Source organism: Lagenorhynchus albirostris, chromosome 14, assembly GCF_949774975.1.
Source record: "Lagenorhynchus albirostris chromosome 14, mLagAlb1.1, whole genome shotgun sequence".
Lineage (NCBI taxonomy): Eukaryota > Metazoa > Chordata > Mammalia > Artiodactyla > Delphinidae > Lagenorhynchus > Lagenorhynchus albirostris.
In genome coordinates this window covers 64,708,255-64,729,139 of record NC_083108.1, presented here as the reverse complement: position 1 = coordinate 64,729,139, position 20,885 = coordinate 64,708,255, and the positions used below count along the sequence as shown (strand labels likewise).

Below are 20,885 nucleotides of genomic sequence, written 5' to 3'. Positions count from 1 at the left end.
GACGCGGGGCGCAAGTCCGGCGGGGCGGGGCCGAGCGGCGCGCGACCCTCGGCGCGCTCGGGGAGGTAAGGACCGGGGTGGCCTCTCTGGCCCCCATTCCCGCGGGCTCTATGACACCGCGCTGGCTCGCGGGACGGGGCGCGGTTGGCTGAGGAGGAGGAGACCACTTCACGCTGTATCTCTCTCAGTAAGTCTCGCGCGGAACTCTCGCGAGAAATAGGAACTACCGCGCTTGCGCACTGCTGTAGCGCCTGGTGGCTGTGGAAGGTCCGTTGGCGGGTGTCCGAAGGGAGACTGTCCGTGTGGAGGCCACTGCGCCCCCCGCGACTCACCAACATGAGCAGCACTTTAGCTAAGATCGCGGAGATCGAAGCCGAGGTAATGGGCGCTCGAACACTTCGTCCGAGCGTTCCTCTTCGGCGGCGTCTCTCCTGCCTGAACTTCCCTCAGCCTCCTCAGGACCGGGCCCGCGTTCCCCGACTCCCCTCATCCCGGGCCCGCGGTCTACACCTGTGCAACTTAGTCAGTGCCCCCTTCCAGCGTTCTGCTCCTGTCTGAACATTGTTTCTCTCAGTCTTCTCTTCTTTTTATGTGAGCAACACTGAATCCTATCCCCCCACTTCTGCCCTGACCTGCTCGCGTACTTAAGTATCTTTCTTTATCGCCCCTCGAACCGCCCTCCCCTTCCCCAGTCTCTACTTTGATGACCCCCTTTCCCAGAGTATTGCTCCCGGGAATATGATCTGGATGTAAATTGTCATCTGCGGTGGCTGTTGATTCCACCTGGATTGTTGTGTGATTGTATGGTCTGAAGTGCTCAGAGCTCTTTAAAATCGGTTGGGGCACACCAGGTACAAGCAGTTGAAAAGGAATCAGCAGCTGAGTTTTAGTCTAATCTGTGAATGCTGATTGTAATGACCTTGGTCATGTTTCTTCTGTTTGGGCCTCAGCTGTTTGCCCTGTAATGCGGGGAATAGTCTGCGTGATGGAGAGAATGGATTTTTACTCTTTTAAGTCTGAGTTAAAATGGGTGTATTGAAGTTAGTGGGACCTAGATAAAAAACATCATTCTCTCAGAGCTGGGGGCGCATTCATTCTGGATGTTTTAACTTGTAGGAACTGCTTCTGATTTATGGCTGTGATTCCTCCCTTATAGATGGCTCGGACGCAAAAGAACAAGGCCACAGCACATCATCTAGGGCTGCTTAAGGCTCGCCTTGCTAAGCTTCGCAGGGAACTCATTACTCCAAAAGGTGGTGGTGGTGGTGGACCAGGAGAAGGTTTGTGTTTTGCTTCGACTTTCTTTTTCTTGGTATAATTTTTATTAAAGTAATAAAGGCATATGGTTTAAAAATAATTTTAAATTTTATATCAAAGTCGATTTGTGTTTCCTAAGCCTAAATTCTTGAATTGTGTTTATTTTATTCTACTGATTTCTTTCTTTTTCTTTTTTTTTTTGGCCATGCCATGCGATTTGTGGGATCTTAGTTTCCTGAGCAGGGATCGAACCTGGGCCCTGGCAGCGAAAGCACCGAGTCCTAACCACTGGACTGCCAGGGAATTCCCAATTTTACTGATTTCAAAGGCAAACGAATATTCTCTAAGTGAACTAGGGTTTTATTTATGTATGTCCTGTACTGATCCAAAATAGTTTTACATTGGCTCACTGAAATATGTAAATAAATAGTCAACAAGATAAAGGAAATTAATACAAAGGGAAATGAAGGTAGAAAGAATAAGTTGAAGCCGAGAGATAAAGTTAGGATGAAAAGTAATGTCATAAAGTCTGTACACTTCTTAGAGAAGGGCCACAAATTTGGCTTTGAATTTGTTTGCAACGCACTGTAAGAAAAGAAAACTCTGTCAGTGACACAGTCCCCAGAGTTTATAAGAAAAAAAAAAGAAACCGATTTTTTAGATCAGTGGTTATATAATATTTGGGCCCTAAATACTGTGGGTACTAGAAAGGTATATAACATGTAGAGGTGTAAAGTTTTTACATCAAACACTCCATTTAATTTAAGAAAAAAAAAAATGTCATGAAGAACCTAGGGGTAAAACAGGAATAAAGACACAGACTTACTAGAGAATGGACTTGAGGATATGGGGAGGGGGAAGGGTAAGCTGTGACGAAGCGAGAGAGAGGCATGGACATATATACACTACCAAACGTAAGGTAGATAGCTACTGGGAAGCAGCCACATAGCACAGGGAGATCAGCTCAGTGCTTTGCGACTGCCTGGAGGGGTGGGATAGGGAGGGTAGGAGGGAGGGAGACGCAAGAGGGAAGAGATATGGGAATATGTGTGTATATATAACTGATTCATTTTGTTGTGAAGCAGAAACTAACACACCATTGTAAAGCAATTATACGCCAATAAAAAAATAAAAAATAAAATAAAATAAAATAAACAAAACCCACTCCATTAAATATTTTGAATTGCTATGGGGGAATTTTGTGTGCTTAAGCTCTACCCTAGAGATAAACTGTAAAAAGTTGGAGAAATAGGTTCTAGAGGGATAGGCAACCAGAATGTAAAAGGAATTACATGAGTCTCAACACTCCCAGGGATAACTTTCCTCCTCCTTTTTATATTTGTTGATGTTTTAGGATTTGACGTTGCCAAGACAGGTGATGCTCGAATTGGGTTTGTGGGTTTTCCATCTGTGGGGAAGTCAACACTGCTCAGTAACCTGGCAGGGGTATATTCCGAGGTGGCAGCCTATGAGTTCACTACTCTGACCACTGTACCTGGTGTCATCAGATACAAAGGTGCCAAGATCCAGGTGAGTCAGGCCTGCAGGCCAAGGAAGGGAGGAAATCAATTCTTTCATTTAAAAAACACTTACTTGGAGCTCTGTATATGCCAGGCCTGATCTTTGATCTACCAGGCCCTCAGTGTCTAGTAGAGGAGATAGCGCAGTACATAAAAACAATAATACAGTGGGATATCGTTTGTGAAAACACAGAGAAAGGAAGGACTACTTTTTCCACCTGAGGATGGAGGTGGGGGAAGGTCTGGTAAGACAGAAAAAGCTGCATGTAGAAAGTGACAATGGGGTGGGTTTTGAAGTTCAAATAGAATTTCACCAACTGGAGAATGTAAAGGACAGTTTTAAGGAGCCATAACAGTGAACAGCCTGCTGTGGTGTGAGCTTAGCTGTGGGACAGTGAGTGGTAGAAACTGAATCTGGAAAGGTAGGTTGGAGCTGAATTATGAAGGATCTTATGTGCCTGCTTAGGAAGTTGAATTTTATCTTGTACATAGCTAGGAGCCATCAGAAACTTTAATAAATACCATGATCGGACCCTTTTTATTTATTTATTTATTTTTAATTAATTTATTTATTTTTGCGGTACGCGGGCCTCTCACTGTTGTGGCCTCTCCCGTTGTGGAGCACAGGCTCCAGACGCGCAGGCTCAGCGGCCATGGCTCACGGGCCCAGCCGCTCCGCGGCATGTGGGATCTTCCCAGACCGGGGCACGAACCCGTGTCCCCTGCATCGGCAGGTGGACTCTCAACCACTGCGCCACCAGGGAAGCCCGATCAGACCCTTTTTAGAAAATAATTCTTATCTGTGAGACTTAATGAAGTTGTCATCTTCAGAAGTTCTCAGATAGATGATAGATTTAGGGCTCCCAAATGAGGAGTCCACTTGGGTATGAAAGAAGGAATGTGTAAAATGTAATGGAACACATTCTTTTTTGCTCCACAGCTAAGAAGGTAAGGTTCTGAATTTCATGGCATTTGAATCTAGACTAGAGGTTCCCAAACTTTCTAGTTCACAGCATCCTTAGTGTCTCAGCAATTATTTCCTGATAGTTTTCTGGTCCCAGTAATTTTTTATGGTGCTCCAGGCTAAAAGAAATAACCTAATGGTTCTGTTTGTTAAATAGTTAGATCCAAACAATTATTTATGTCCTTACAGCTACAGTTATTTACTAATGGGATATGGGCACTGTTGGGTACCATATAACTTCTCAAATTTTGGAATCAGATTGGATACTGCCACATTTGTTTCCTTTTCGACACCGATTTTTGTGTGGTGCTTATTTTTTACCATAGTAATCGCTGAAAAATCCAACTTCCCAAAGATTCGGATCTGATGTGGTTGAAAGCAGTGTACTAGGATCTAATGGTGAAATTGTGAGCTTCTTGGATTTAGTAGTTCCCTCAGTGCCTGACAGATATTAAGAACTGCTGTTTCTTTTGAAAATTTAGAACGCCCTGAGTGCCTTGGCACATCGTTTGGAAACTCTTGGTGTAGGTATTTGTTTTCCCTCTTGCTGAGCTACACAGTGAGTTGTGAAGTACATTCATGCTTCTTTATTATAGAATCTGAAGTAGTGAGGGACCAGTGTCCTGGTAGTATTTTCAGTGGCTTTTTTTCTTTCTGGTTAGGTATCCATGCAGATACTGTTAGGACATGTACCTTTCTAGGACTCCATGTCCAAATGTATATAGTAACAAGAATGAGGACACTTGGGCATATCTGGACCATTGCTTAATTTCATCTGGTTTCAGAGTCTTTGGCAGCTCAGAGAGTAACCTCTTTCCTGATGAGATGTTATGGCACCTCTCTCAGGGCTTCTGGGTATATCAGAATAAATAGCCACTTAACCCCTCTCTTTCCTTGTCTTTTCCTCAAAACCTTCATTTATTTCAGTCTCTTGATCTTTTCAGGTTTTTTTCTTCCTTTTTTCCATGGTACTTTCTTTTCCGTCTGTGCCCTCTGCCTCTGTTTTTCCTTCTTTCTCCAGAAACCAAGTTAAGTAAGCATACTAGTAGGTGTGTTTAACTGCATTAAAATGCCCTCAAATGTTCTTTTAAAAGGCTGTTTTGTGGCAGAGGACTCATTATCTGTGACTTGGTGGGGAATGGTGTACAAAATTAGAACCACCTAATAAGAATTATAAAGAGGTAGAGTTCTGTTTTTTTTGTTGTTGTTAGGAAAGAAGATCTTTTTAACAATAAAGGTGCCTAAAAATGGAATGGTACCTCTTGAGGTAATTAATTACTATGTCTGGAGGTGTTCAAGTAATGGCTGAACCACCACTTAACCAGGGATGTACATATGTATACATATATATGTGTATACGTATATGTGTGTGTGTGTGTATATATATATATATATGTATATATATAGACTTGTACCTGCTTTAATCTCTGAAGGCATTTGAGTTTGAAGTAGGTTAACATTCCAATTCTTAAAATCCTACAGTTACATGATTTGAAGAAATATTTTTTATTTTCTCATCTCTTAGTTGGTTGTAATCTGAAATTCAGAATTGTAAAGCATAGACTGTTTTTATTGGATGAAATATAGTTGCCACATTCAAATAGTTCAATGTAATTTTAAATATTTAAATAGTTTAATGTAATTTTAAATATTTCCCTCTCAAGAAAAGCTAAAGTTAACTTGCTTTTACATTTGTAGGGGCTTCAATAAATTTCTCCGCCATGTTCAGCTGCCATGGCTCTTGCTCTCTTGTCTCAGTATAAAGCCTTTTGCTGATGGAATACTTTTTTTTTTTTTTTTAAAGCAGGCAGGGATTTACAAAGTGGTGGAAGTAGATTACAGAATCTTTGGGAGGGCTGAAGAAATACACTTTAGACTTAACTTCTTAGGAACAACTGATGATAGACGTTTTGTTTTTTCAGACATCTTTATTGAAATGTAATTCACATACAGTTAACTGCACAGGAAGTATACAATTTGATAAGTTTTGACATATCTATAAACTGGTGAAAATATCACCACAATCAAGATTGTGAGCATATCATCCCCAAAGTTTCCTCATGCCCCTTTCATCCTGTAGTTTACATGTTAAGAGTTTTATATAAATAAGACCATGTGTAAATATAAATGAACTCTTTTTTTGGCTGGCTTCTTTCACTTAGCATAATTATTTTGAGGTTCTCTTATATCACCCTGCTTCCCCTAATATTAGCACCGTACATAAACATAGAATAATTATCAGTAATAGATTAACTCTGGTGCAGTACTAGTCACTAAACTATAGAACTTGTTCGAATTTTTACCAGTTTCCCGACCAGTGTTCTTTTTCAAGATTCTATTTGTGATCATCCCATGTTATGTTCGGTTCTTTCTCCTATTCTCCTGCCACCTGTAATAGTTCCTCAGTCCTGTCCTTCATGATCCTGACACTCTTAAAAGAGTGCTGATTAGTTATTTTGTAGACTGTTCCTCAATTTGGATTTCTCTGATGTTTTCTTACGATTAAACTGAGGTATTATATTTTTTTGGCAAGCATACTACAGAAATGGTGGTATGTCCTTCTCAGTGCATCTTAGGGATTTATGATATTAGTATATATTATTGGTAATATTGACCCCCATCAGTTGGTTAAAGTGGTGTCTGTGGGGTTTCTCTACTGTAAAGCTATTATCTTTCTTTTTGTAGTTAATAAATATCTTGGGGGAGATACTTTGAGAAGATACAAATCCTGTTTCACAAACTTGCCCACTCATTTTAGCATTCATCTGGATCTCATATGCAACAGTTATTACTGTGCTTCTTGCTTAATGGTGATTCTCTATTTTTCTCTTTCCTACTACATTTGTTAATTGGAATTCTATTATATGGAGGAGCTATTCCTTCTCTCCCATTTATTTATTGAATTTGTCATTGTGGGCTCATGGATATTTATCTTATTTTATGGATTATAATCCAGTACTACCATTATTTTATTACTCACATTGTTCCAGGTGTGACTATTAGGAACTTCTTCAGGTTGGCTCCTTTGTTCTTTCCAGAAGCCCCCATCTTTTTGTGTGTAATGCCTTATTTTTTGGTACCACATGATGTTCCAGGCTAATCTTATATTCTCCCTGCCCCAGCCCTGGAATCTGCCACTTCTGAAGGAGTGCTCGTTCCTTTTATTGGAGACAGATGTTTAGAAATCAAGATCTGGTGTGCTCATTAGCCCCCATGTAGCCTTTTAAATCAGTGTAACTAAAGTTTCCAAGTCAAGGCAGGTGTATTGAATATAAATTACGTTTTTTGAAAGAGAAAGGATAGCTCAATTTAACTGGTGCCTAGCTCAATTTAACTGGTGCGTTGTATCAGTTTTAGAGGAGGTAATGTTATTTATTATGTAGTGAGGAATAGGAAGGACATTTTGAGCAGGTTCTTGAATGGAAAAGTTGAACTCTCTAAGCACCTCCTGAGTTTGTTCTTTTTCCTTGTGGTTTATTTAATGTGAAGTTTATTTCTGTAATATCAGATATGCTTATAGCAAAGACTAGTTATTGTTGTTGTTGCTGTTTTTTGCCTTGCTGCGAGGCTTGTGGGATCTTAGTTCCCAGACCAGGGATCGAACCCGGGCCCTCGGCAGTGAAAGCGTGGAGTCTTAACCACTGCACCGCCAGGGAATTCCCCAGCAAAAGCTAGTTTTAAATGATGTTTTGATAAGCTGCAGCTATATACCTGTCTGTTCATATGGATAATTCAGTATTGGCCATACAGTAGTATGGCCCTTCGTATTTTCAGATTTTACATGTGCTCTTAACAGACTCTCAAGGGCTTATAACTATAGTTTGTGAATTTGAATCATCGGTGCTATGGATTTGGTTTTGATGTTCTCATCATTAAGTACATACACTGTGACTTCTGTGAAGTTTTACTTTATTGCATTTCCTGGGCAATTGAGTGGTCATTTTCAACTGGGGACACCTATCAGAGTCACCCATGGAGCCTTCTGAAATACAGATCAATATCTGAATCCTACTTTGGCCCTTCCAAATCAGAATATACAGGGATGAAGCTCAGATATCTGCTTTTTTTTGGCGATATGCGGGCCTCTCACTGTTGTAGCCTCTCCTGTTGCGGAGCACAGGCTCCGGACGCGCAGGCTCAGCGGCCATGGCTCATGGGCCCAGCCGCTTCGCAGCATGTGGAATCCTCCCGGACCGGGGCATGAACCTGTGTCCCCTGCATCGGCAGGTGGACTCTCAACCACTGCGCCACCAGAGAAGCCCCTGCATTTTTAATTGTTTTATAGGTGATTTTTATGTGCTTGCCTGATTAAGAATGGCTGCAGAAATTTTTGTGAACTGGAGGATTCACAAAGGTCTCAGGATTTATTGCTTGTGAATGTTATGATCCACTTATTATCTATAGTAAGGAATTTGTATGGAGGATCAGCCTTCTGAAAAGTGGGGGAATATTGAAAAATATTAGTGTAGAATAATGGATTAAGGCCCCCAAAATGTGGATTATAATCTTGTTTATTAAGACTGTGACTTTGGGCAAACTACTTAACCTCTATGAATCTCAACCAATATCCTTATTCACAGACTTACTAGGCATTTTGAACTAGGTAAAGTATGTAAGAATCTTGCAGCTGACATTTAGTAGATGCTTAGTAAAAGTAAGATTTACACATTCACTTATAAGGAAGATTGGATTTGGATCTCCTAAATTTTGACTACTTGAGAAATAAATCATTCTATTTGATGTGTTCAGATTTATAATCAGTTTTTCCTTTTCTCTCCATAATCTTCCAGCTTCTGGATCTCCCAGGTATCATTGAGGGTGCCAAGGATGGGAAAGGTAGAGGCCGTCAAGTCATTGCAGGTGAGTGTTCCAGGGCCACCATCCCAGGATATCATCCCTTTACTGGGTACTGTTCCTTTAGATGGGACTGTTGGGCTTGGAGTTGGTACCACAATGAAGGGCATAGTTTTAACTGACTTCTCACTGGAGTAGAATGTCGGAACTTAAAGGGACCTCAGAGAGTATCAGTCCAGATCCCCATTTGCAGAGAAACACTAAGGACAGGAGAAGTGAAGTGCGTTGGTGCAGTGTTGCACTGTTGTGGCAGATTCAGAGCTAGAACTCAGGTTTCCTGACTCCCACCCATGCCTTTTCTTCTTCTTTCCTTTTTATTTGAGATAAAATACTATAAAAGGATAATCATAGGGGAATTCCCTGGCAGTCCAGTGGTTAGGACTCTGCACTCTCACTGCCGAGGGCCTGGGTTCAATCCCTGGTCGGGGAACTAAAATCCCACAGGCTGCAAGGCACAGCCAAAAATAAATAAATAAATAAATAAATAAAGGCTAATCATAAATGGCAATAATCTGCTACCCCAGATAGCAGATAATCTGACACCTTTAGTGTCATTCCCCATTGGCAGGTACTGACAAGTCTTCAACTGTTTCTTCTATTTCATATTTTAAAATGTTATGCTTATATTGCTATTTCATGACTAATTAATTTTAGATACCATCTGTTGGTTTCATGTTATGGTAGGAAATTAGCTCTCTCATACTCCATGTCTCTTTTCCTATTCTTTCAAAGAAGTTGTATCATAATTTTTAGTTAACTCACTAGTCGTGGTATATATTATTATGTAATGACTGTCTGACTTTTGTTGTGCTGAGATAAGTAGTGTGTTATGACTTGGTTTCTTTTCTGTTGAGATCTGTTTTTGAAGTTTGTTTTTCATGGAGTTAATAATTGGTTCTTGTTTTATTTTGTTTACTTTTCTGTTTGTTAATATTTTTCAAATGTTCCAATAGATCAAATGCCTATTAATCAGTAGTTTTCTAGATACTTGAATACAGTTCCAAATACAGTCTTACTGATTTCATTATCTCCCCTCAACCCTGACACTACCTTCCTTTACCCTTTGTCTTTATGCCTCAATCTGGATTGATTGCTTTCTAGACCAACACTGTCCAGTAATGGAAATGTTCTACAGTAATGGAAATGTTTTGAATTTGTGCTGTCCAATATGGTAGTTGTAGGTGTGTGTGGCTGTTGATCACTTAAAGTGTGCCTGGTGCAATTGAGTAACTGAATTTTAAATTTTATTGAATTTTAATTAATTTAAATTTGAATAGCCCCAGGTAGCTAGTGGATGCTGTATTGGATAATGCAGCTCTAGGCTTTTTGCATGGCTGTCATCCTGAGATTTTCTTTTGTGTTCTTGTGTGGGATCCCCTATTTCTTAGAGTCAGCGTCTTACCTTTTTTGGGTTATTTTCATGTTTTGCTGAAGCACATTCTTTAGAAACTTACTGAAAAAGAGTGAATGATAGGTACATTGTTCTGGTTTTTCTTTTCATGTTTGAAAGTATTTTTATTTTACCCTTAATTATTAATTTAGCTATTTATGGAATTATAGGTTTGAAGTCATTCATGGATGACTATCAGAAATATGCTAAATTAAAAGAGCCAGGCACAAAAGACTAGATTTTGTATAATTCTATTTATATGCAATTCTAAAACATGCAACTTAATCTATGGTGACAGAAAAGCAGATCAGTGGACTTCCCTGGTGGCACAGTGGTTCAGAATCTGCCTGCCAATGCAGGGGACACAGGTTCGAGCCCTGCTCTGGGAAGATCCCACATGCTGCAGAGCAACTAAGCCCGTGTGCCACAACTACTGAGCCTGTGCTCTAGAGCCCATGAGCCACAACTACTGAGCCCACGTGTTGCAACTACTGAAGCCTGTGTGCCTAGAGCTCGTGCTCTGCAACAAGAGAAGCCACTGCAATGAGAAGCCTGCATACTGCAACAAGAGAAAGCCTGTGCTCAGCAGCAATGAAGACCCAACGCAGCCAAAAATAAATAAATAAATAAAAAGAAGAAGAAAAGCAGATTAGTGGTTGACTGGGAATTGAGGGGAAGATTCATTGCAAAGGGGTATAAGGGAGCTTTTGGAGGTGATGGAAATCCTCTGAATCTCAGTTGCTGTGGTGGTTATACAGGTATATACATTTGTCATCAAACCATGTGCTTAACACTATTTTTTATAAATTATATCTCAAAAAAGTCGACAAAAAATATGCTAACTGGATAATCTTATTCTTTTAGAATTCTTACTGTTTTAAATCTTTCTGAACTTTTTCAGGAATTCAGGTTATTGCCTGGTTTGTATCTTCATCCCAAATTATTTTTCTACTAGTGTATCTAGAAGTTGACACATGCTCTAGATACACTAATAGAAAACAAAGAATACATTGCAGATTGACTTCTGGCATAAATCTTTGGAAAGCTTAAGAACTTCATGTGTGTCTGTGTATTTATAAAAAAAAAAATCCTTTGTCTCTTAAGTGTAGGAACTCTAGACCGCCCCCTACCCCTTTTGGAGTATTTGAATTATGTTACCACCCCCTCCCCCTTTTGGAGTATTTGAATTATGTTCCACCCCCTCCCCCTTTTGGAGTATTTGAATTATGTTAAGTCTTTAATGAGCTTTGAAAAAAATTTTATTTTCAATTCTTCAGTGGCCAGAACGTGTAACTTGATCTTGATTGTTCTGGATGTCCTGAAACCCTTGGGACATAAGAAGATAATAGAAAATGAGCTGGAAGGCTTTGGCATTCGCTTGAACAGCAAACCCCCCAACATTGGCTTTAAGAAGAAGGATAAAGGAGGCATTAATCTCACGGCCACTGTAAGTGGAAAAGGTGATATGGGGCAGGTTGCTGAAGGGACTGGGGTGGAGAGTGGATTGTGGTACATAGACATTGACATTTGGAAATTGCCTGGCTTCTCCCAGCACTAATTGAGGTAACACAATGATGTCGTAATGACTGAGAGAGTAGGACAAGAGTTGGTCTCAGACTTACTTAACCTTTGTGACTTTATTTCTTCCTTTGGGTTATTTGGGGTGATATGGGACTAAAGACCAATCTTATGTTTGCATGAAGTAGATGGCTGCTGATATCATCTATTTTCATTCATTCAACACAGATTTATAGAGCACCTACCATGGGCCACACATTGTTTTAGGCTTTCAGAGGGAATGGAAGAGGGAGCAAAATAGACAAAAATTCCGGCCCTTAGATTCTAATGGGGAAAGTAGCAAACAAAATTAATGAGTGATTATAGTATATTAGATAATGATAAACTAAGGACAAAAGTAAACTAGGGAAAGAGGATGGAGAGTGTTGGTGGGAGGGTTGCAGTTTTTTTTTTTTACATCTTTATTGGAGTATAATTGCTTTACAATTGTGTGTTAGTTTCTGCTTTATAACAAAGTGAATCAGTTATACATATGTTCCCATACCTCTTCCTTCTTGCGTCTCCTGGGTTGCAGTTTTAAGTAGGTTGATCAGAGAAATCTTCACTGGGGTGACATGAAGGAGTGAACCAAGTGAATATCTTGAGGAAGAGCGTTTCATGTTGAGGGAACATCCAAGTGCAAGGCCCTGAGGTAGAGGGTTCCTTTGCACGTTTGAGGAACAGAAGAGTGAGCAGGCAGGAGAGTGGTAAGAAACAAAGTCATAGTATAGGGCCAAACATGCTTTTACTTTGCAGGAGATGGGTAACTTTTGGTTGGGTTCCAGTCTGTGGAGTAAAATTGATTCAGGTTTTAATGGAATCAATCTGGTTGTTGAGAACAGACTGAAATGGGTTAAGTACAGACACACAGAACCCATTTAAGAGGTTATTGCAATAATCTAGTCAAGAAGTGATGGCTTCTTAGACCAGAGTTGTAACAGTGGAGGAGATGTGGAGTGGTTGATGGTGGAAAGATTTTGGAAATAGTTGGTAGGAATTACAGCTGGACTGGATATGGGTTGTGAGAGAAGGAGGTGATGGTGAGTTTTTGTTCTGAGCTAGAAAAATGGACTCTCATGACTAAAATAGTAGGACTTTGTGTAGAATAGGTTTGGAGAGGAGGGGAAGATCAGATGTTCAGTTTGAGATGCCAGTGACACTCAAATTAGACCTCCAAGTGTTACTGTCAAATAGGCATGTGAGGAATGATCTGGGTTGGAGCTATACATTTAGTGGTTATCAATTTTAAAGCTATGAGCTTAGCTGAGGAAGCAAATATAAATAGAAAAGAGGTTCAAGGATTGAGCTTTGTGACACCACCCTCTGTCCCCCACAATGATTAGACGCTGGGAGATGGGAAGAATCAGCAAATAAGACATCTCAGACAAAGAAGAAGGAAAACTGGAAGAGTTTGGAATCCTGGAAGCCAATTAAAGAAAGTGTTGCAGATTGGTAGAACGATCAATTCTGTCAAATGCTGCTTCTAAGTCATATAATTGAGGAATGAGAATTTCCTACAACATTTAACATTCTAGAGGTCCAGATTATTTGACTGGCATAGGTTTAAGCTGTCCTGCCCAAAAGATCTTTTCTATTATCCTGTCATAATGTTTGAACATTCTTTCTGTATTTTTGCTAAGGCTGCCATAATAAAGTACTATATAGACTGGGTGGCTTGAACAACAGAAATTTAATTCTCTTAATTTTGGAGACTGGATATCTGACATCAAGGTGTGAGCAGGACTGGTTTCTTCTGAGGCCTCTCTCCTTGGCTTGTAGATGGCTGTCTTCTCTGTCTTCATATGACCTTCCCCTCTGTGTCTGTGTCCTAATCTCCTTTTCTTGTAAGGATGTGAGTCACATTGGATTAGGGCCCACCCATATGACCTCATTTTAATTTAATTACCTCTTTAAAGACCCTATCTCCAGTCACATTCTGAGATACTGGGATTAGGTCTTCAACATATGAATTTGGGTGGGGATGGGGACACAATTCATGCCATAGCACATTCCTTTGAGTTTGGAAAGATTTTTAGTTTTTGAGTATTTCCTACTAAAAGTCAGGTACTCTCATCCAGGATAATGGTCTTTATAAATAAGTTTGCACCTTATCTAGGATTATCCAGGTACATCGGTAGATACTCTTAGGAGGTTTTTTTTTGCTCTCTGACCACTCATTGTCTTCTATGCCCATTCAGTGCCCTCAGAGTGAACTGGATGCTGAAACTGTGAAGAGCATTCTGGCTGAATACAAAATCCATAATGCTGATGTGACTCTGCGTAGTGATGCCACAGCAGATGACCTCATTGACGTGGTGGAAGGAAACAGGTACTGACTAAATGTGCCTGAGTTTGAATTTGAAGCCTTGTAATGGCAACAACATTGGATTATGAATCTGGCAGACATTGATTCTAACTCCAGTTGTGCTGTTATCTTAAATAATAGTGGGCCTTGCTTTCTTTAGCTGTAAAATGAAGGGTTGGTCTTGATTGCTGACATCCTTCTTTGCTCTGCAATTTGATCATGATAATCTAATTGCTTGTTTCAGTTACTTGCTGTGAACTAGGCTATCCCCTAAGCTCTGTGTCATATGATGGTTGAAGAGGGTAGGTTCTCAATCTGCTGTCACACAATTAATCCATCTGAGAAATCCTGTAGGCTGTTCTGAAGAACTGAGAGCAGACTGGCTGTGTCTATTTTCTCTAAGGGAACAGAGCTGAAACCCTATTCCATGAGACATTACTATTACTAGTATTTGAAATTAAATTATAATTGAAACTACTGTTAAAATTATTTCTGGCATTTTAAAATTATTTATTTATTTATTTATTTATAGCTGCGTTGGGTCTTTGTTGCTGCACGCAGGCTTTCTCTAGTGCGGCAAGCGGGGGCTACTCTTTGTTGTGGTGCGCGGGCTTCTCATTGCAGTGGCTTCTCTTGTTGTGGAGCATGTACTCTAGGCGCACAGGCTCAGTAGCTGTGGCTTGCAAGCTCTAGAGCACAGGCTCAGTAGTTGTGGCACCTGGGCTTAGTTGCTCCACGGCATGTGGGATCTTCCTGGACCAGGGTTCGAACCCATGTCCCCTGCATTGGCAGACAGATTCTTAACCACTGCGCCACCACGAAAGTCCATTTCTGGCATTTTGAAAACAAATAAAAGCTAGTGCTTTGAGTTACGTGTTTTGGAAGTGAGGTAATTGAAGCGTGAGAAGTTGTGGCTTGCCTAATTATTAGTAACTTAGCTGCCCTATTGATTGAACATTAGGATTATGACTTTGCTAGATGTATTAAAAATTTTTTTTTTATTCTTTAAAAGTTATATTATTAGAAATATATTTACATTCTTACAGTTCATAAAAGAACTCTGGGAACTGGACTCTGAGACTTGCCCAGGGACACATGTATAGAAAGCAACAGAGCTGGGAATAAATTCATTCTTTGTGACTCCAAAGCTTGTGTTCTTTTCCACTGCAAGATGCTTTCTCAGTAATTAGTTGCATGACTAGGGACTACGGCTTGAGTTTTGTTACTTCTCAACCCATAGTTCACTTTTTGGATGTTCTACCTGATTTTGGTAGGAAGCTTTTTCTTTTTTTTGGCTGACTTTCTTATGACCCCATTTAAGAGTCTCTGATCTGGGGTCCTGGGTGAGAGGGTGCTGATAATCAGACTGACAGTCTTGTCCACAGCTCCAGACTCACGTACTGTTTTTGTTCTACAGAGTCTATATCCCCTGTATCTATGTGTTAAATAAGATTGATCAGATCTCCATTGAGGAATTGGATATCATCTATAAGGTGCCTCACTGTGTACCCATCTCTGCGCATCACCGCTGGAATTTTGATGACCTGTTGGAAAAGATCTGGGACTATCTGAAACTAGTGAGGATGTAAGTCTTAGTGGATAGGGTAATATTACTGTAGGATTTAAACCAGACTGTCCTAAAATGATACCCTCTAGAGCTCATTAACATAATCTATTTTTGGAGATATAAATAAGTTAATTCCTCTCATCTGCGAGGCTATATTGAGGGCACTTTCTTCCTCAAGATAGAGGTTATCTGGGTCTGATCTCCGGGGTGATGGAGGGTTGATTTGCATTCACACATGAAACATTCCAAGAAGTAGGCAACCTCTATTCCCTCTGTGTTCTAGTTACACCAAACCCAAAGGCCAGTTGCCAGATTACACATCCCCAGTGGTGCTGCCTTACTCCAGGACCACGGTGGAGGATTTCTGCATGAAGATTCACAAAAATCTTATCAAAGAATTTAAATAGTAAGTATCGTGGGCCCATGGTGCCTTCTTTTCCCTGTGAGCCACTGGTTCTACTAATAATTCTTAGGATAGTATTATAGAAATTAGGCATCAGGAGATGCTTGCTTGGTTAGAACTTTGCAGTGTCTTCTTAAAACCATGCCAGCTTGGAGCAGGAAGAATCCTAAAAGCCTTTTCAGGTTGGGAGGGCTGACAGTACAAAGTGCTCTGACTTTCTCTTTTTAATTCGTCTTCCTCTTGGCAAACACAAAATGTTAATTCTTCCTGCCAGCATCATACTGGGCTTCACTGGGTACTGAAGGCCTCTCTAAACCTTTTGCATGAGTAAGTCCCCCTGATCTTTCTCATACTCCTCACTGCTGATACAGGTGGAATTTTTTTTTTTTTTTTGCCGCAATGTGTGGCACATGGGATCTTAGTTCCCTGACCAGGGATTGAACCCATGCCCCCTGCATTGGAAGCGCGGAGTCTTAACCACTAGACCACCAGGGAAGTCCCGAAATATACTTCTTTTAACATCTTATTTTGAACTAATTTTAGACTTACAGAATAGTTGCAAAAATAGTAATAGAGTTTCCTTACATCCTTAACCCTACTTTCCCTAACATTATCAGCTCACATAAGCATAATACAATCATCAAGAACAGAGGTTAGTATTGGTACAATATTATTAACTAAACTATAGACCTTATTTGAATTTTAATACCTTTGCTACCAGCATCCTCTTTGTGTTTCAGGAATCTACATGGGATTTTAGCTGTTACTTCTCCCTAGTCTTCCAGTCTGCCAGTAATATTTCCTTAAGTCTTTCAGTGTCTTTGATCTTGGCCTTTTTGAAGAGTACTGATCAGTTATTTTGTAGAATGTCCCTCACTTTGGGTTTGTCTAATGTTCTCTCATGATTGAAGTGGGATTATGCATTTTTGGTAAGAATACCACAAAAATGATGATGTGTCCTCAGTTTGCATCATATCACTGGATTCATGATGTTGATGTATCTTATTATTATTTATTTAAAAAATTTTTTTTTGCGGTACGCGGGCCTCTCACTGTTGTGGCCTCTCCCGTCGCGGAGCACAGGCTCCGGACGTGCAGGCTCAGCGGCCATGGCTCATGGGCCTAGCCGCTCTGCGGCATGTGGGATCTTCCCGGACCGGGGCACGAACCCGTGGCCCCTGCATCAGCAGGCGGACTCTCAACCACTGCACCACCAGGGAAGCCCTGATTATTATTATTTTTAAATTTATTTTATTTATTTATTTTTGGCTGCGTTGGGTCTTAGTTGCTGCACGCAGGCTTTCTCTAGTTGCGGGGAGTGGGGGCTACTTTTCATTGCAGTGCGCGGGCTTCTCATTGTGGTGGCTTCTCGTTGTGGAGCACAGGCTCTAGGCATGCAGGCTTCCGTAGTTGTGGCTCGTGGGCTCTAGAGCGCAGGCTCAGTAGTTGTTGTGCATGGGCTTAGTTGCTGCGCGGCATGTGGGATCTTTCTGGACCACGGCTCGAACCCATGTCGCCTGCATTGGCAGGCAGATTCTTAACCACTGCGCCACTAGGGAAGCCTGATGTTGATATATCTTATTGATGGTAATATTTACTTTGATAACTTGGTTATGTTGGTGTTGGCTGGGTTTCTCTACTGTAAAGATACTGTTCTCTCTTATTTGATAAATGTCTTGGGGAGGTACTTTGAGACTATGAAGATCTGTTTCTCTTTAGATGTTTACCTGCTGATTTTAACATCTATGGTGGAGCTTGTCTGCAACATTTATTGCTGTGTTGTTTGCTTAATGGTAATTCTTTATTTCCCTCTTTCATTTTACATTTATTTATTGGAATTCTATTGTGAGTTACAGCTAGCTCTTCTCCCCTGTTTATTAAGTTAATTCATAATTTATTTTTATTAGTATGAGCTCTTGGATATTTATTCAATGGTGTTATAATCCAATCCTGTCATTATTTTGTCACTCAAGTTGTTCCAGCTTTTGCCGTTAGGAGCTCCTTCAGATTGGCTCCTATGTTCTTTTGATAGGCTGCCATCTTTTTTTTTTTTTTTTTTTAAACATTTCCTTACCTTTCGGCACTACTAGATGTTCCTGATTCATAGTGATTTTTCCTACACCAGCCCTGGAATCAGTCACTTATCCAAGAAGCCTGGGTTTACAAGATCTGTGTGCTAGGCATCCTCATTGTTAGTGGGCTGTTGTTGCTTGTAAGGCCCTCTTAGCAGACAGAGTTAGGAAATGTATATAAGGATACTAACCTGTACTTACAAGTCCATCTGTATTTCTTTCTCTCTCTTGTCTTATGTATGTATCTATTTAATTTACCCATCCATCCTTATCTATCTATATTAAGAACCATCAGTTTATTTATTGTTACCTCTGATTCCAGTTCAACACCACAGGGTTCATTTTAGCCTTCTCCTTTTTCTTATTTTAACTTCTCTCTCCAGCAGTGAGAAACGTGGCTGTCATTATCTATAATCTACTTATTTAATTCTAGTATATATAAAAAGTAGTTCAGACCTGCAACCTATAATTCTGTGAGAAATATTTTAACTAACTGAATTACAGTATTTATAAATAATTCTTTTTATCTTCACAGGCTGAAATTTTAAAAATTGTTTTAAAAACAAGAGAAAAAACAAAAATAACAAAAAAAATAAAAACAAGAGAAAATAGAAAGTAATTGTAGAAAATTAGGAAAGCATAGAAATAGTTTTTATTTTATTTAATTAATTAATTTATTTATTTTTGGCTGCGTGGCATGAGGGATCTTAGTTCCCTGACAGAGATCGAACCCATGCCCCCTGTAGTAGAAGCGTGGAGTCTTAGCCACTGGACTGCAGGGGAAGTCCAGAAATAGTTTTTAAAATATTCATACTTGTTTCTGACCCTAAGAATACTGAAAGAGTGAAGTCCTTTATTAAGCTTCACATTCCTTTTATCAAAAGTAACTATCCACACACAGGTGCTAATTTCTACTGCCCTCAAATCATTATATTTTGACACATACTTGAATCAGTGAAGGAGAATCTTGGGAGAAGTTAGACATTTTCTTTTTTCAAAATTTATAGATTTCTGGATAGTTCCTGCCTTCCATGGTAACAGAACACTGTTCAAAGCCTCTGAATTGTAGCTTAACCAAGGAATTAAATGAAAGGGGAGAAAAATATTTTGGAGAAGAGACATATGAAGGCAAATAGAGTTTTATTTGGTCACTATTTTCCTGTTTTTGATTTTAAATTATTGCACAAATAGCATTTTAACTGTCTTAATAATAAAAAAAAATTCAGCTTTAGGCCTACTAATTATGACATGTCCCTGTTGCATTCCCTTTGTGTCCTTGACCACATGCACACATCCTTTGATAATTTACTATATAAATGTTTTCTCTGTTATAAGATTTATATCTATAATTTTTATAACCATAGTTTTCCTATCTTTTGCTACTTTATGTAAGTTTCTAGTCTTAATGCACAGACCTTTCCCTTTTTATTTCTTTAATCCAAAAGTAGGATTAATGATTATATGGCTTATATGTTTTGCTGCATTGCTTTCCAAAAGGGCTGAACCTGTTTACATTTTGCCATCAGCAAAATACAAGGCACTGACTATTGCAGGCATTGAATTTGACTGCTAAAAATTAGTTTTGTAACTTAAGATAGTAAAATGGTTATGCTGCATTTATCTTGCTTGTTAGTACATTTGAAAGATTTTATATGTATTTGTTTTACTAACGGTGATGTATCAGTTCTTGTTATTTGTTTATCTGTTTTTATTTAAAAAAGTGAAATCTTGCTTAATGATTATTTTTTGGGGGGAATAAAGATTTTTAAAGCAAAGACAATATAAAAATAATATGGCCAATGTTTTCTACCCCTTGGTACATAGTTCTTAGTCTCTGTGAGGCTGGTATCAGTGTCTTGTTCACTCATTTCCATCAGTAGCACATCATACTGTTAGTATTGGAAGCCCATGGATAAAAATTACCTTCCTATATTCTAAGAAATCAGGAGACCTATCAGTTATGGCTTCTTGATAGGGAAGGAGAGTTTTCCTAGTTTGACTGAGGAAGGAGGTCCTACATTTCTTATTAGTACCCACTGATGGTTTCAGTAGACCCCATAAAAACTGGTATTCTCTAACAGTCTGTAAATAACTGACATTGCATTTGTAGGAATCAATTTCCAATCAGTTATTTCAGGGTTTTTCTCTATTAAAAACCTATGCTTTCTCCTTTTAATTTTAAATTAGTCTTGTCATACTTCTCATTTGTATTTTTTCTCTTTGACTTTCATAAGTTGGCTTTGGAGCAAGAGGAACCACACAACTTCTGAAAATCTTTGCCACTTTTTATGTGAAGGTTCCAGTGTGCCACACTGCTTGGGAAGCTAAAGCCTTTGGGCTTTGACTGGGGACAGGGGACCTTGGATATTGCAGGCCTTTGGCTCTTAAGAGCTGGAATGCTAAATCTGAGCAGAAAGTGGCACCTAGGTAGATAGAAGCTAGGTGATTATTTACGCTAACTGTTCTTTTTTTCCTTCCATACAGCGCTCTGGTGTGGGGTCTCTCTGTGAAACACAATCCTCAAAAAGTGGGTAAAGACCATACGTTGGAGGACGAGGATGTCATTCAGATTGTGAAGAAGTGACACCATCCCCTTCACCATCTGCCAGGCCATGGCAGCTTTCTCCATGATCAAACACCTGACTCCAAGCCCCTCCTGGCTTTGGTAGCCACTGGACCAGGATACAGGGGAGGGAGATGGAGGCACCCAAATTGGAACTTCACTTGTCTTAACTTGGTGTCACCTTGTATGTTGAGCTGCATAAAGGACCTGGTAGGCCAGCGAACTATGTACAGTTCATGTGTCATTGTCAGAATTTGTTTTGAGGAGGACTGAATGAGGATGGGTATGTGTAGTGAGGCAGCTGCAGAAGGAGTACTTGGGAGCTTGGTCTTGTATGTGAAATGGGTAAAAATGTGACTGCAACATCTCACTTGATGGTTAGTTGTCAGAAACCCTTCCAACTCAGTGTGGGTTTTGGTCCTTTCAGGTGGTC

The 20,885-nt window shown here is 39.8% G+C and overlaps 1 protein-coding gene across 1 annotated transcript; it reads left to right on the top strand.

Annotated features, from left to right (window-relative positions):
• The first annotated feature begins 239 nt into the window (after nt 1–239).
• DRG1 (developmentally regulated GTP binding protein 1) lies at nt 240–20,689 on the top strand. The gene is made up of 9 exons (XM_060170547.1): nt 240–378; nt 1,157–1,280; nt 2,612–2,787; nt 8,532–8,601; nt 11,263–11,432; nt 13,741–13,871; nt 15,265–15,432; nt 15,698–15,820; nt 20,374–20,689. Exons 1-9 carry the CDS (start codon nt 337–339, stop codon nt 20,471–20,473), a joined length of 1,104 nt encoding a protein of 367 aa, XP_060026530.1. The 5' UTR covers nt 240–336; the 3' UTR covers nt 20,474–20,689.
• The last annotated feature ends 196 nt before the right edge of the window (nt 20,690–20,885 follow it).